The sequence below is a fragment of the Chamaea fasciata genome, unplaced genomic scaffold (genome assembly GCF_029207755.1).
Source record: "Chamaea fasciata isolate MVZ Bird 193981 ecotype frontalis unplaced genomic scaffold, bChaFas1.0.hap1 SCAF_2, whole genome shotgun sequence".
Lineage (NCBI taxonomy): Eukaryota > Metazoa > Chordata > Aves > Passeriformes > Sylviidae > Chamaea > Chamaea fasciata.
The window spans coordinates 86,143,220-86,156,626 of NW_027094087.1; the positions used below are offsets into that span (position 1 = coordinate 86,143,220).

Consider the following 13,407-nt stretch of genomic DNA (forward strand, 5'->3'; position numbering starts at 1 on the left):
GCTCGGCACGGGCACGGCGCCGCTGGGCGCCCCCTGCCGGCGCCCGCGGGAGCGCGCGCAGCCGGGCCCGGACCAATGGCCCGCCCCCGTCGGGGGGACCAATCCCGGCCCAGCCGGCCGCGCGCGCGCCGCCCCGCAGCCCGGGCCGGAACGCCCCCGGCGCCTTTCGCGGCAGCGCCGTAAAGCGCGGCCGGCAGGGAGCGCCGGGCCCGGAGCGGCGGCGGTCGCGATCGGATGCCCGGGGGAGGGGGCAGCCCGGCGCCCGGCACGCAGGGGGCAGCGGAGGCGGGCGAGGCGGCGGCGGGCGGCAGGATGAGCCTGTCGCCGAAGGAGCTGTCGAGCCTGCTGAGCATCGTGTCGGAGGAGGCGGGCGGCAGCACCTTCGAGGGGCTCTCCAGCGCCTTCCACCACTACTTCGGGAAGGCCGAGCACTTCCGGCTGGGCTCCGTGCTCGTCCTGCTGCTGCAGCAGCCCGACCTGCTGCCCAGCCCCGCGCAGCGCCTCACCGCGCTCTACCTCCTCTGGGAGATGTACCGCACCGAGCCCCTCGCCGCCAACCCCTTCGCCGCCGTCTTCGCCCACCTCCTCAACCCCGCGCCCGAGCGCGGCGGCGACGAGGCGGAGCGCACCCCGCTCTCAGGTGTGTCCCGGCGCGGCGGGGAGCGGGCGGCGCAGGAACCTTCTTGGAGAAAGCGGTGGGAATCCTGCACGGCCAGCGTCTCTGGGCTTGGACCTTACAGCTTCCTACAAGTGCCTGAAGGGGCTGGGGCTGTTTAGCCTGGAGAAGAGGAGGCTCGGGGGACCTTTTCACTCTCTACCTGAGAGGAGGCTGTAGCCAGGTGGGGGTCGGCCTCTTCTCCCAAGCGACCAGGGACAGGACAAGAGGACATAGTGTAAAGCTGAGCCACGAGAGGTTTAGGTTGGACATTGGGGATTTCTTCACAAAAATGGTGATTAGACATTGGAATGGGCCGTCCAGGGAGGTGGTGCAGTCACCCTCCCTGGAGGTGTTTCCTAAGGAAAGACTGGACGTGGCACTCAGTGCCCTGATGTAGTTGACATGGTGGTGTTCAGTCATTGGTCAGACTCGATGATCTCAGAGGTCTTTTCCAACCTAATTGATTCTGTGATAACACGGAATTTTTTGGGAGAAAGCCGTCACAAAAAGCTGGAGGTGATAGGAGGCTCCTGACAGCCTTAAAGCTGTGAAACAAAACTGTTAGAGAGAAATACATGAAACACTTTTTTCCTCTTCAGTAAATATGACACTACCAGTGTTGAGTAAGTAAGTTTCTAAAAAAAAAAAAAAATTAACCTGTTGGAGAGACTACAGAGAGGGTCACCAAGTTGGTTAAAGGGCTGGAGCACTGGAACAGGTTGCCCAGAGAAGCTGTGGATGCCCCATCCCTGCAAGTGTTAAAGGCCAGGCTGGATCGAGCTTGGAGCAACCTGCTCTAGGGACAGGAGGTGGGAACTAGATAGTCTTTAAGGTCCTTTCCAACCCAGGCCATTCTCTGATTCTGTGAATTGCAATGTTAGGTCATACTAAATAACTCACTTTTTGTCTGGATTGGGAATTGTGTGAATGAACTCCCACGAGTGACTTGGTATCAGCCATTGCATGTGATGATGTGTAATACTGATCACATAGTGCTGTATTTTGCATTAAAACAGTTTTGTGTGTGTCAGACTTTCCAGCTGCACCTACCTTTCCATCAATGACAGATCAGTTTGTCTTATTTTTGCTTGTTATACATGAAGAGCATGGAAACTTTTACATTAAGCAAGAAGCTTTTACATTAAAAACCATGGATTGTTTTTTCATTGTATCTCCACAGGCTTCTTACCTCCCATAACTCCTCCAGAAAAATTCTTTCTTTCACAACTGATGTTGGCCCCTCCTAGAGAGCTGTTCAAGAAGACTCCTCGGCAGATTGCTGCAATGGATGTGGGGAACATGGCCCAGTCAGTGGACATCAGTGGGCTCCAGCTGGCATTAGCAGGTAAGGAAGGTTTGTGGCTCCGGTGCTCTTAGGAGTGGAAGTTCTCATTGGAACATGGCTGTGGATTACCTGAGGAACACCTGTCTGTCCTGAATAGGAAGAACTTTGAACTATGCTTTAAGGTCTTCAAGCCTTTGTTCAAGCACTTAGAGAGACTTCAGGCAGAGATTGCAACCTAACTCTTTTGTTCTCCTTAACAAGTTGTTTTTTAAGCATATATGTAATTGCCTTAAATACAAGAATATTTTGCAAGTATAGGAAGATTTTAATCTAAAGTTATGGGGGGTTTCTGGGGGGGGGATTTTTTGGGGTTTTTTTTGTTTGTTTGCTTTGTTCTAGTTATTTGTGTGGGGGTTTTTTTCCGTGTTTTCATCTCTTTTCACCCTTTACAGTATTTCTTTCATGAGAGAACAAGCATAACTGTCACGCTACTATTACATACCAGTACTACAGCTGTACCTGGAAAATTGACTATTACAATTTTCTCTTCAGTTTATTGCAAAGTTAGACCTTGCAGTGTTAGCTCAAGAGTTGGAAAGTGATCCAGTTTTACTAGCTTGAAAAGAAAAGCAATGTGATGCTTTTCCTTTGGCAGGAGAACAGGAGGAGGAACATGATTGTTCATGTCACATCTGGAGCTAATATGAAATATTATATTTTGTTAGGAAAAAGGAACCAGTTTAAATACAAAAAAATTCATTTTTCCCTAGGTGTGTGACAGTAGACCTGCTTGCTTGAAAACTGACCATCCCAGTTGTCTACCTGTACAGTGTGATTTATTGCTCTGAGGTTGGGCACCATTTAGACTTTCTGTGTCCTGCAGTTGTGTCTTGGTGTTGTAATTTTTTTTTTCTGTGGACTCTGACATTGGCTGGTAAAGCTGTGGAATGCTGTCCCTTGTTCACAGTCTACAGATGTCTTGTGGGGTCCTCTTTAGCTGCTATTTCCAGACTGGGATTGTTTGAAAATGCAAATTGAACACCCTAACATGCTATTGTGGGTGAGACAAACTTTTCTGGTCCTTCTTGTGTCCATTCTGTCTGTGTTTTGTAGAATACCTTAGCAGATTCAAATTTTGTGAAGCCTCAGCTAACTTGTCGTTTTTAGTGCAAGGCATATGCGATGTCTTAAAAAGCCTCAAGGGTTTTTTATGTGTTTTTATTTGTTTTCTCCTTGGTGTTGTGTTTGCCTTCTGAATAGTTTGTTCTCTTTAAAAATGAAATCATTGAATCACAGAATGGTTTGGGTTGGAAAAGACTGTAAAAATCATCTCCTTCCACCTTCACCCATTGTGGGCATGAACACTTTCCAGTAGGTTGCTCAAAGCCCCATCCAACCTGGACTTGGACATTTCCAGGGATGGGGATCCACAGCTTCTCTGAGCAACCTCAAAACTGTGGTTGGGTGAATGTGTGCTCTAGGCCACATACTTTATTTTTAAAATAGAAGATAATGATTGCTGAAAGTAGAATACAAAGTCATTAATGGTGCTTGTATAAGATTTAATCATTGTTTACATAATCCAGTAGAAGTGCACAATTGTTTACAAGCAGTTGTAGAAATTATGTAACAAAACCAGCTGCATCTGAAAAAGGTCTGTGCTGTCTTTCTCAGACTCCTTGCTGTACGTCCCCAGAATAACTGTCTGCTTAATAATCACTTTCTTAGAAGATAAATCTTTTACTTGTTTTAAAATTATGATGCTTCTTCTGTTTGTTGTATTTTGGAAAGTCTATGATTTTTTCACTAGTCTTCAGTTTGTTTCTCCTAATGATCCAATATCAGGATGAAGCTGGTGCAGGATGATGACACTAAGATGCAATGCTTGAGGTGTTTTGTTTTCACCCTTTCCCCAGGATGTACAGAACATCACAGCTGTAACGATAGCTCTTCGAAAGTATGGTCCTTGAGATGAATTCAAGGCTGTTCAGAGCAGGATGATTTTGACTTGCTTTAGCACATACCTGCAAAATCAAAATGAAATAATTTAAAAAGCATTTAATTTTTTCTATCAGTTTATCTCTCTGAGTCCTTTTTTTGTAAAGAAAATAAAAACACTTTTCCTCAGAATCTGAGCTCACTGTGACAGTTAATTTGCAACTCTATGGTGGATTTTCTATTTTTGATTTTCTTTTTAGTTTTTAAGGTTTACCACCACCACCAACCCCCCCGCCCCCCCAAAAAAAGAAAAAAAGTAGAATGCTGGAATTTAGCATTCTTGGGCATGAGTATTAACACTTTTTCTGTTCTCTCCTCCCTTTGGTCTGCAGAGAGCTAATTTAAACATTGGTACTGCCCTACAATATGGTTTTATTCATCTGGTGTGCTACCCTATCAAAAAAGTGATCTCCTAGTTGCAGAGATGGGTCTCCTGGCAAAGTGTTCCTCAGTGCTTGTTTACTAACCCTTATTTGATGGGGGATAATTGACCTGTATGAAAGTAAAACTTTTAATACATTGTATTTAAGAATTAAAGAAAGGTTCCTTTATGAAGCTTATTATTTTATTTTTACAGGTAAAGGGAAACTAAGGATTTGTTTTCAGTTTAGTTTTGTAACATTTAATGTCTTAGTTGAAGATGCTATATTAGTTTCTGTTAAATCATCGTGTTGTAATTCTTATTTCTGCTTACCTGAAGCTGTTGATTCAGCCCTTATTCTTGAAGCAGTGAGGTTGAACTTCTGAGCTTCAATACATATAACTGAGGGCTCAGGCAGGCTTTTCAAATCAGTGAAGTGAAATGTCAGTAATCATCTAACATCACTAGTAATTTCACATTGAGGTTACAAACAAATCTCTGACTTAATGACTTGTGGATTTAAGTTCTAGACTATAAATGGAAGGATAGAAAATCCAATGCCTGTCCCCAACTCCTGTACTTCATTTGTTAAATCAACCCTTCTGGCTGAATGAAAGTACTCATGAGATGAAGTTTGAAATAGTTGCTTAAGTAGAAGATATGTTTTATAAACCAGCTCATTTGGACTTTGCCTTTAAAATGTTGGGGTTGGTTTTTTTTTTAAGTAACTGAAAAGTATGGTAGTTGTTGCCTTTAGTAGAAAAATATACCCTGCTGTGCTGCTTCAATGAGCATATATGCAAATGTTTGCATTATCTGAAATAGTTGGATAAAGTAGGATAGAAAGCCGAAAAAATGAACAACTTTGTTCTTACGATTCCTCTTGTCACTCACAGTTTTGAGAGAGATCTGTAATCTCTTGCAGATTTGTTTGGCGTCATATGAAATATGTGTGTGTGGGCAGCTGGGAAGGGTCAACATGATTGCACAAAAAGGAGCAAGCACAATTTGCTTAGAAGTGTTAAGAGTACACAAAATATGACAGCACTCACTCAATTAGCCAGGAAATGGAGTGGTGTTTAGTTTCATCTGGGACTCTTTCAAGGGATTTCTTGTGTGGTACCAGCAATTTTGGACTTTCAGATTGCTTAAGGCTTAATCTGCTGCTTAGTGTTCTCTGTTAACAGGGTGGGGAGAGGAATGTTAAGTGGTATTCTGTAGTGGGGATTTTTCTGCTTTTTTTCCTTTGGAGTTTTCTTTGCCAAAGCAATGGAAAACAGGATCTCTCAAAATAGTAGAGAACGTATCAGATCAGCCATTAAGTCTCCAGATACAGAAGAGCAATAGATTATTGACAGAAGGGCACATAAAAATCTGATAATGCAAGCAGTGAGGCCCATATTTTCCTTTTTGTCTAATTTCTTCAAGTCTTCAGCTATATATATGCTAACCTTAATGTTATTTTTCTGTGACTTGTTTATATTCTGTAATTTGGCCTCTAAAGGGATGCTTTAGCTCCTTTTATGTTTGCTTTATAATGATGATGTCTGGAGAACCATGTAACCATTAAAACGCCACTGTTTTCCACTAAAGCACTGATTATGGCTTGACAGCCAACTTGCAAGGAGCTCAGGCAGTGCCACAGAAACGTGTTGGGTAAATTTGAATAGCTGACTTCAGGTCTAGTATGACCATTATCGTCTCTTAATGGATCTTTCACTTTCCTCCTCTGAGAAGTGATTACAAAACTAGATACAGCAGGTGAACTCTTTGAGGAGTAGCATGGGAACCTACTAATGTGCTGCTTTTAAATGTAGATTACATCAGTTACCTGCCTTTTCTAAGGCCAAGACTACATTTCAGATTAACATCTATTTCTTCTTTTTCCTTGCTTCGTACCCTCTGTCCCTTGCCTGTCCAGCTGGCACTCAGACTGCTGACTGCCCGACTGTACTAAATTTCATGTTGACATTATCTGTTGTTTTTTTGGTGTATTTTTTAAGCCAGTTCTTTTCTAAAGCTGCTTGTTCCTCACTACTTTTAGTATTCCTGGCATCTCTGTTCCAATGTTATGGTTTAATATTCTTCTTTCAGAACGTCAGTCCGAGTTGCCAACGCAGAGCAAGGCCAGCTTCCCCAGCATTCTCAGCGATCCTGACCCAGATTCTTCCAACTCTGGTTTTGACAGCTCTGTTGCTTCCCAGATCACAGAAGCATTAGTGAGTGGTCCAAAGCCTCCTATAGAAAGTATGTGCATTTTCACATCTTTGTTTCTGTAACTCATGGCAGGCTGTGTTATTATACTTCAGATAAAATGTAATGGAATTCAGAAGTATTATCAAGGCATGAAATGGACATTAAGGTGAATGAAAGTGTGAAACTGCATCAGGCTGTCTCTAGATCAGATTCTAGGGTTCATATTTACAGACTTCTAGAAATCTGGAGTCTGTCTTCAAGCCCTTCCCCGTGTCATCTGTTGAACAACAGACACTAGTCCCTGCACTGAGATCTGCATTGGCTGGTAGCACCTCCCAGGGAAGCAATTACTGTGGAAGGGAAAAAGACCACAGGATTAGTAACACAGTGATCTGAATCAAGAGGAAAAACAGGTGGTTGTACCAGAATCATTAAAAATCAGAAACAAATGTTTTTCTGGGAGGCAGGTAGGATTGTGACGCTGTTCTCAGTGTTACAATAGCTTAAAGAAATAAGGGCGTTTGGGGCGTCTTCTGTTTTTTACTGATACAGAACTGAATACCCAGAGTTTAAGAAAACATTTCACATTGTTGCCATTTTAGGTCACTTTCGACCAGAGTTTATTCGACCACCACCTCCACTCCATATATGTGAGGATGAGTTGGCATGGCTAAATCCAATTGAACCAGATCACACAATTCAGTGGGATAAGTCCATGTGTGTTAAAAACAGCACTGGAGTTGAGATAAAAAGAATCATGGCAAAAGCTTTTAAAAGTCCTTTGACTTCTCCACAGCAAACACAGGTAAGAATGATGCACACTCCTGTCTAAAATGAAGAAGAATAGCTTCTCTAAGAAGCTATTGACTCGTGTTTTAGAAAGCTTTGAGCACTTCAATTGATCTGTGTTTGGATTCAGGAAACTTTAAAATTGTAAAAATCCAAGAATTTTGACTTGGGTTTGTCTGAATAAGGAAGATAATGTTCATACCATTGACTGGATGTAATTACAGTTGATCAGGAGTGGCACTGACATTTTTCTGCGTGGATGAATCTTTGTAGAACTAAGTTGCTCATGCTTCTGTGAAAGTTTTTGATAAATAGTTACTTCAGAAATACCAACAACGATTTTTTCCCCTCAGTTTGATAGTATTACCCCTGATTTCAGTGGGCTTTTTTCATAATCATTATGCTGGCACTATAAAATAAGCTTTATTTGCACTAGTCTTTCTGCCAAGTGAACTTGAAATTGAGATTTCCTTCTACTGGGCAGGAAAATAAAGGAGACAGAAACTTTTCATGTGGAGTTTTTTTAACTCCCTTCTTTGCCACCCACTGATGAAAGACTTAAAATGCATTAGTAAAGGTTTTATGGACACAGTTTCCTGTACATAAAAATTTTAAAGTAGCCCTCTAGTGCTTTTCAATAGAAAAGCCTAAATCTTTTGGGCTATGATTCTCCTGCATCTTGGATGTATTATAGCAGTTTTTTTCAAGCAGTAGCATGAATAGTTGAGGAAAAATCAACTGAGGATTTTTCTTCTTCTTCACAGCTCCTTGGTGAACTGGAAAAGGACCCCAAGCTTGTTTACCATATCGGTCTCACTCCTGCCAAATTGCCAGACCTGGTTGAAAACAATCCTTTAGTAGCTATAGAAATGTTGCTGAAACTAATGCAGTCTAGTCAAATAACAGAGTATTTTTCTGTCTTGGTCAACATGGACATGTCCTTACATTCAATGGAAGTTGTAAATCGGTGAGTATGATCTCAAATCTAATAAGGTTTCATTGAGTATGTAAAATGAACAGTTTTGTTTTGTTAGGATATCTGGAAATGTTCATTTTGATCCTTCTCGAGGCATGTCTGTGTAGGAGATAGAAGACTACAGTGGGACAAAGGGCAGTTGTTGTGAGAATCCTCCACAAACAGTTAATGCCACATGGCTAATCTGCTTAATTGCAACTTGCATTCTTGATGCGGCTTAAGTGAACAAAAGGTGCTGTTGTTAAACAGCTGCCCTGCTGTACATTCATGTCCTGTTTTCATTGAGGATAATTTCTGCAGATGGGTACAACCCATTTTCTTAACAGAATGCTAGCTTCTTAAATGGGCAAACTTTTCAGACAGGTAATTCCCACAAATTTACAGAAATACATTTCTCCCGCTTACTTTCTTCCATTTCTTGGCAATTACTGAACATGAACTACCAAATAAGCTTCAATCAGCAGTCCCTTTGAAGCAGAATTGAATTGCACCTTAAATATTTTCTGATTAAAGAAACATTTCTGAAATAAATGCCTCCGTACTGGTGCAGACAGACAGCAGTTACTGCCCTGAAGTGGGGCTATTGATTGCAACATGGAGAAGGAGTGGTAAGAGAAGAGCTTTTACTTGTGTCTGGGAGAGCTACACCACCAGTCAGGCATGCTGGTTCTCCCACAGCATAGCTACCACAGGAACAACGTCTATCAAACTGCAAAGCAACTGTCAGTGCAAACAGGGAGACACTGATTGTTAAGGGAAATCGGACAAAAAATTGAAACTGCACTTGAAACTAAAACCTTCACCTTTTTCCCTATTGTCCTCCTTTCACTACTTGAGATAGGACTGATTTGAGTTACTTTGGTCAGATTCTGTTGTAACCTTGTGGCAGTTCTCCATTTAGTGCATGTTGTTATCTTAAGAGAGCTGTATTTCTCTGTTGGTTGAAGAAGCAGTGGCTGCTCAAATGTCAGATGTACTAGAAACCAATCTAACTTAGTTTCTGTACTGTCAAGAATTAAGAAATTTAAATGACTAGAAATGTCTGGAAGCTGTCAAAAATCAGTTCTGTATGACAGAACTGGGAATAAACTCATAGGTCTAACTGATATGTTTTGTTTTGCTACAGAAACACTAGATTTTTGGCTTCATAAACCACTGAATGTATTTTATTTGAACAGGCTTACTACTGCAGTTGATCTCCCACCTGAATTTATTCATCTTTATATCTCCAATTGTATCTCCACCTGTGAACAGATTAAAGACAAATATATGCAGGTGAGTGCTTCAATAAATTGGTTAGGAAAAAGTATCCCATATATTGCTCTGTGAAATATGTGCTATGATTTTAATGAGGCCGATAGCATTAAGTTATTCTGTTTTACTGCTTTTTTATTTCAAAGGCACTTTTTTTCCTAACACATTATGCAATTTTTTATAGAGTTTAATAGACAGTTCTTCACTTTTTTAATAAGACTTCACAGGTAATCACTGTTCCCTGTTTTTCTGTAGACAACATAAAACTTCTTTCTGGCAAAACTGTGGTTTTATGTGACTGGAGTTCTTACATTCAGAAGGTTTATCTGTCACCCCATGAGCCTTTTCTTCACCCCCAGAATTAGTTTGCATTCTGCTTAGTTTTAAACTTCAAGTTTCTCTTTTATACAAGTGTGCCAGCCACTTCCAGACCTCTGAGGTGATGTTACAAAACTCAGAGGGAAGTCTTGCCCTTCAGTCATGACTGATAACAGCTTGCAGATCTCCTCAAAGACCTAAAAACCTTTTGCCTTTCTAACACCACACTCTGCTTCCCAAGCCTGTCATACTTGCATGCTGGTACTGAGGAAGTTGTAGCCACTCCAAGGATTCCTGACTGGGGAGGGTCAGGGGAAACAGGTTTCCCTGAGGAGGTTTACACACTTCTGGCATTCAGGGCTGTCTACATGCTGTGTGAGGTATTTCCTTCTCTCCTAAACTGATCTCTTGGTTTCACCGGGTGCCCAGAAGAACTTTTCTTGAGTACATCATTGGTGAAAATCAGCCCTGTGTTCAGTTTCTTCAAGGCTTTTTGAATCCCAAGTCCTGCCTCAGCTTTTTGCTCTTGATTCTGAAGGACCGAAATGTCTTTAGTCTCTTGCAGCAAGACAACTGTTGTTCCTTTCCCTTTCAGCTTTTTTTGGTGTCCTCTAGTGCCTTCTCCAGCTCTAGTGCGTCCTTAAGCTACAGAAATGAAAGTTGTGTGCAGTGCACAGGATAGGGTTGCAATGTGATTTTAGATAGCAGCAATCCCCCCCTCTTGTTCTCAATCCCTTTCAGATGATGACTGACCATGTGTGGTCTTTTGGTGGCTGCTGATACTTCTCTGTGGTTCTGCCAGACACACGTGGGTGACTTGATCTGTGACCTGCTGAGTAGCTCTGCCTATTACATTTGGTAGTGGAGTAGGAAAATAGCAGCAGACCTGGGCTGCAGCTGAGAATATGCTCAGAGTGGGACACTGTGCTCAGAGGGGCTGCTGAGAGCACGTAGCAGCTGTGCTTCAGGCACACAGGGGACAAAAAAGAGCTCTGAGGATCAAGGGACATACACTGATCACTGAGCAGCATAGACAGCTTGCGATCTAACATTCTTTAATGTGTATGGGCCTCAGAGCAGCTGAGACACAAGATGTTTTGTTAGAAAAGCATGGTACAAAACTACTGTTGGAAATGATCCTCAGAGACTGGGAGTCAGCCAGTAATCTTGCATTTGTTCTTTTGCCGAGTTTCATGTTCCTGGATTATTAAAATTACTCGTGTAACTAATTTGTGTTGCAGAGAAAGCATGTGATGCCTTTTGATCACAGTGAAGGAAATAAGTTGTTCAGTCTCTGAATTCTCTCATTACAAGTAGCAAATTTTGCAGTAGTAAGCTCAGTTCCTGAAAAAAATAGCTGGTATCTTATTTTCACTGTCAAATAATCTGAAATGCTTTGGACACTTAATCTGTCACATCCCTCAATTCTGTCTGATAAACATCATTCACATACATAATTGCTTTTAGAGAAAGGTTTGAGTTCAACTCTTTCTCACAATGTGAACTATGAGAGCACTTTAATGATAAAGACCTAGTTTGGTCCTTGGGGAAGAATATGCTCTGTGTTAAACAGATTGTTGGTGACTGGGTCTATGTATGACAAATTCTAAGTGCCAATTCCTCAGCTTTCATTTCCAATTCCCATCGTGCTCTTCAAGGTGTTGCCTAAGTAGCTCTTAAGAAAGAGGAACACTTCTAAGATCCTGTCTTTTCACTGGATCAGGCAGGAAATGAGCCAGGAGTTCTTGGATTAGGTGTCCCTGGAATTGTTTTTCCTAATACAGAGCAAAAGGGTTATCTACTGATTCAGCAACAGAGCACATTCCATGAAGGAAGTTTGGAATTAGTTTGGTTGAATCACTTCCTATCTCTAATTCCTTGATGATGTGGTGATAAGAAATTTTGAGATGTGAAACTTGTTCAGTTTTCTTTATGGTGTTATTGTAGAAAATAAGACTAAGCAAGACTCAAATGTTGACATCATCTTCAGCTATTATCTCTTCTCTGCATTTATTCAGAGATTACATAATAAATTAAGTACAGTGGATAGGTAGATCTGGTGCTTCATTTGTGCATGGGATTAATCCTGAGAAGGCTTCTGCATCCAGAAGTACAAGAAATATAAAGCAGTCAAATTTTTAAATATAGTTAATAGTATGGGAAAGAGAAGGGGCAGCATGTACAAAGCTTGGGAACACGGTAACTGCTGAAGCTAAACTGCTCCTTCAACACCTCACCTGTACTGCTGAGGGCCAACAGTCCTTTAACTGACTTGGTTGCAAACATTTACTTGGATTATTAAAGTCATCTCTCTTATGTTTCAGAACCGCCTGGTCCGTCTTGTTTGTGTCTTTCTTCAGTCCTTAATCAGAAACAAAATTATTAATGTACAGGACTTGTTTATAGAAGTGCAAGCATTCTGCATTGAGTTCAGTCGGATACGAGAAGCAGCCGGCCTTTTCAGATTGCTGAAGACACTGGACACTGGGGAAAATCCATCAGAAACAAAAACATCAAAATAAAGTGACTGTCAGTGGCAAAAAACTCCTCTTGCTCGTGTTCTGTACCAATTAACTGTACATTTTAAACTTAAATCCCTGGATTAATTATGTATTATGTTAATTACATTATAAATAGCATTTTATGCATTTGAACAATAAATAAGGCATTTTCTGATACACACGTTTGAGTTTGTGAAATGCGTTAGGCCTTATACTACTTTTCACTATGGTTAAAATTTGTATGTCATATGCATATCCTGAAATTCAGGCTCTAGTTTCAGAGAAAATATAAATGATACTTAGCATTCACAGCAAATTTAAGTATTAACCTGGCACTCTTAATTTTAGGCTGATAATAGAGTAGCTGCTGTTATATTTAAGCCCTGAGACTGAAAAGGAAAGTAACTTGGAAAGTTAACAAGTTCTAATTTAATGCTGCTTGCTAAATGAAAGCTGTTTTAAATCTGCATATGCTTCTCAGATTTTTAGGAAATAGAAGATCAGTAATGCAAAGTAAAAATGATCTTTTGGCTTTTTCTTTCCAAGTAATTTGTGAAAGTGCTTGGATTGAAAATCCTATCTATCTCCTGTTTCATTTAGTATAATCTTTCAGTAAAAAGTCCAGTGAGAAATGTGTAGTCATTAGGAGTTAGACTTCTGCAACTTTCCAGTTAAAATGTATCAGGTAATACATGTTACTAAAGTAACACTTATTTAAGGTCTGCACCAATTCTAGGCATTGCTACCAAACCCAATACATTTGCTATCAGGCATTTTTGGTGGCAACACTTGGAGCAGAAGCTGGTTTAAAATCACACTAATGTTTTCTATCTACTACAACTGAAGCCCAATTTGACTATACTCTGTGTAGTAGTACCCCTCTTTAAAAACATACATATATTTTAGACTAGTTTTTGGAATATAAATTGCAGTACTATGATGAAGTAACAGGCTCTAATACAGAAATGATTACTACTGGTTAGAGTCATTGCTATCTACTTTATCATTTACAGAATTAGTTTAAAACAATTTAAGCCTCCCCCTCAAAGGTTGCTACTATGATACTACAGC

General features: G+C 41.1%; 1 protein-coding gene across 1 annotated transcript; it reads left to right on the forward strand.

The window, feature by feature from the left end:
• Positions 1-201: 201 nt before the first annotated feature.
• Positions 202-12,515, forward strand: CNOT11 (CCR4-NOT transcription complex subunit 11). The gene is made up of 7 exons (XM_066176602.1): positions 202-640; positions 1,839-2,003; positions 6,397-6,549; positions 7,101-7,303; positions 8,052-8,254; positions 9,442-9,538; positions 12,160-12,515. The coding sequence occupies exons 1-7, from the start codon at positions 235-237 to the stop codon at positions 12,355-12,357; spliced, it is 1,425 nt and encodes a 474-aa protein (XP_066032699.1). The 5' UTR covers positions 202-234; the 3' UTR covers positions 12,358-12,515.
• Positions 12,516-13,407: the final 892 nt, after the last annotated feature.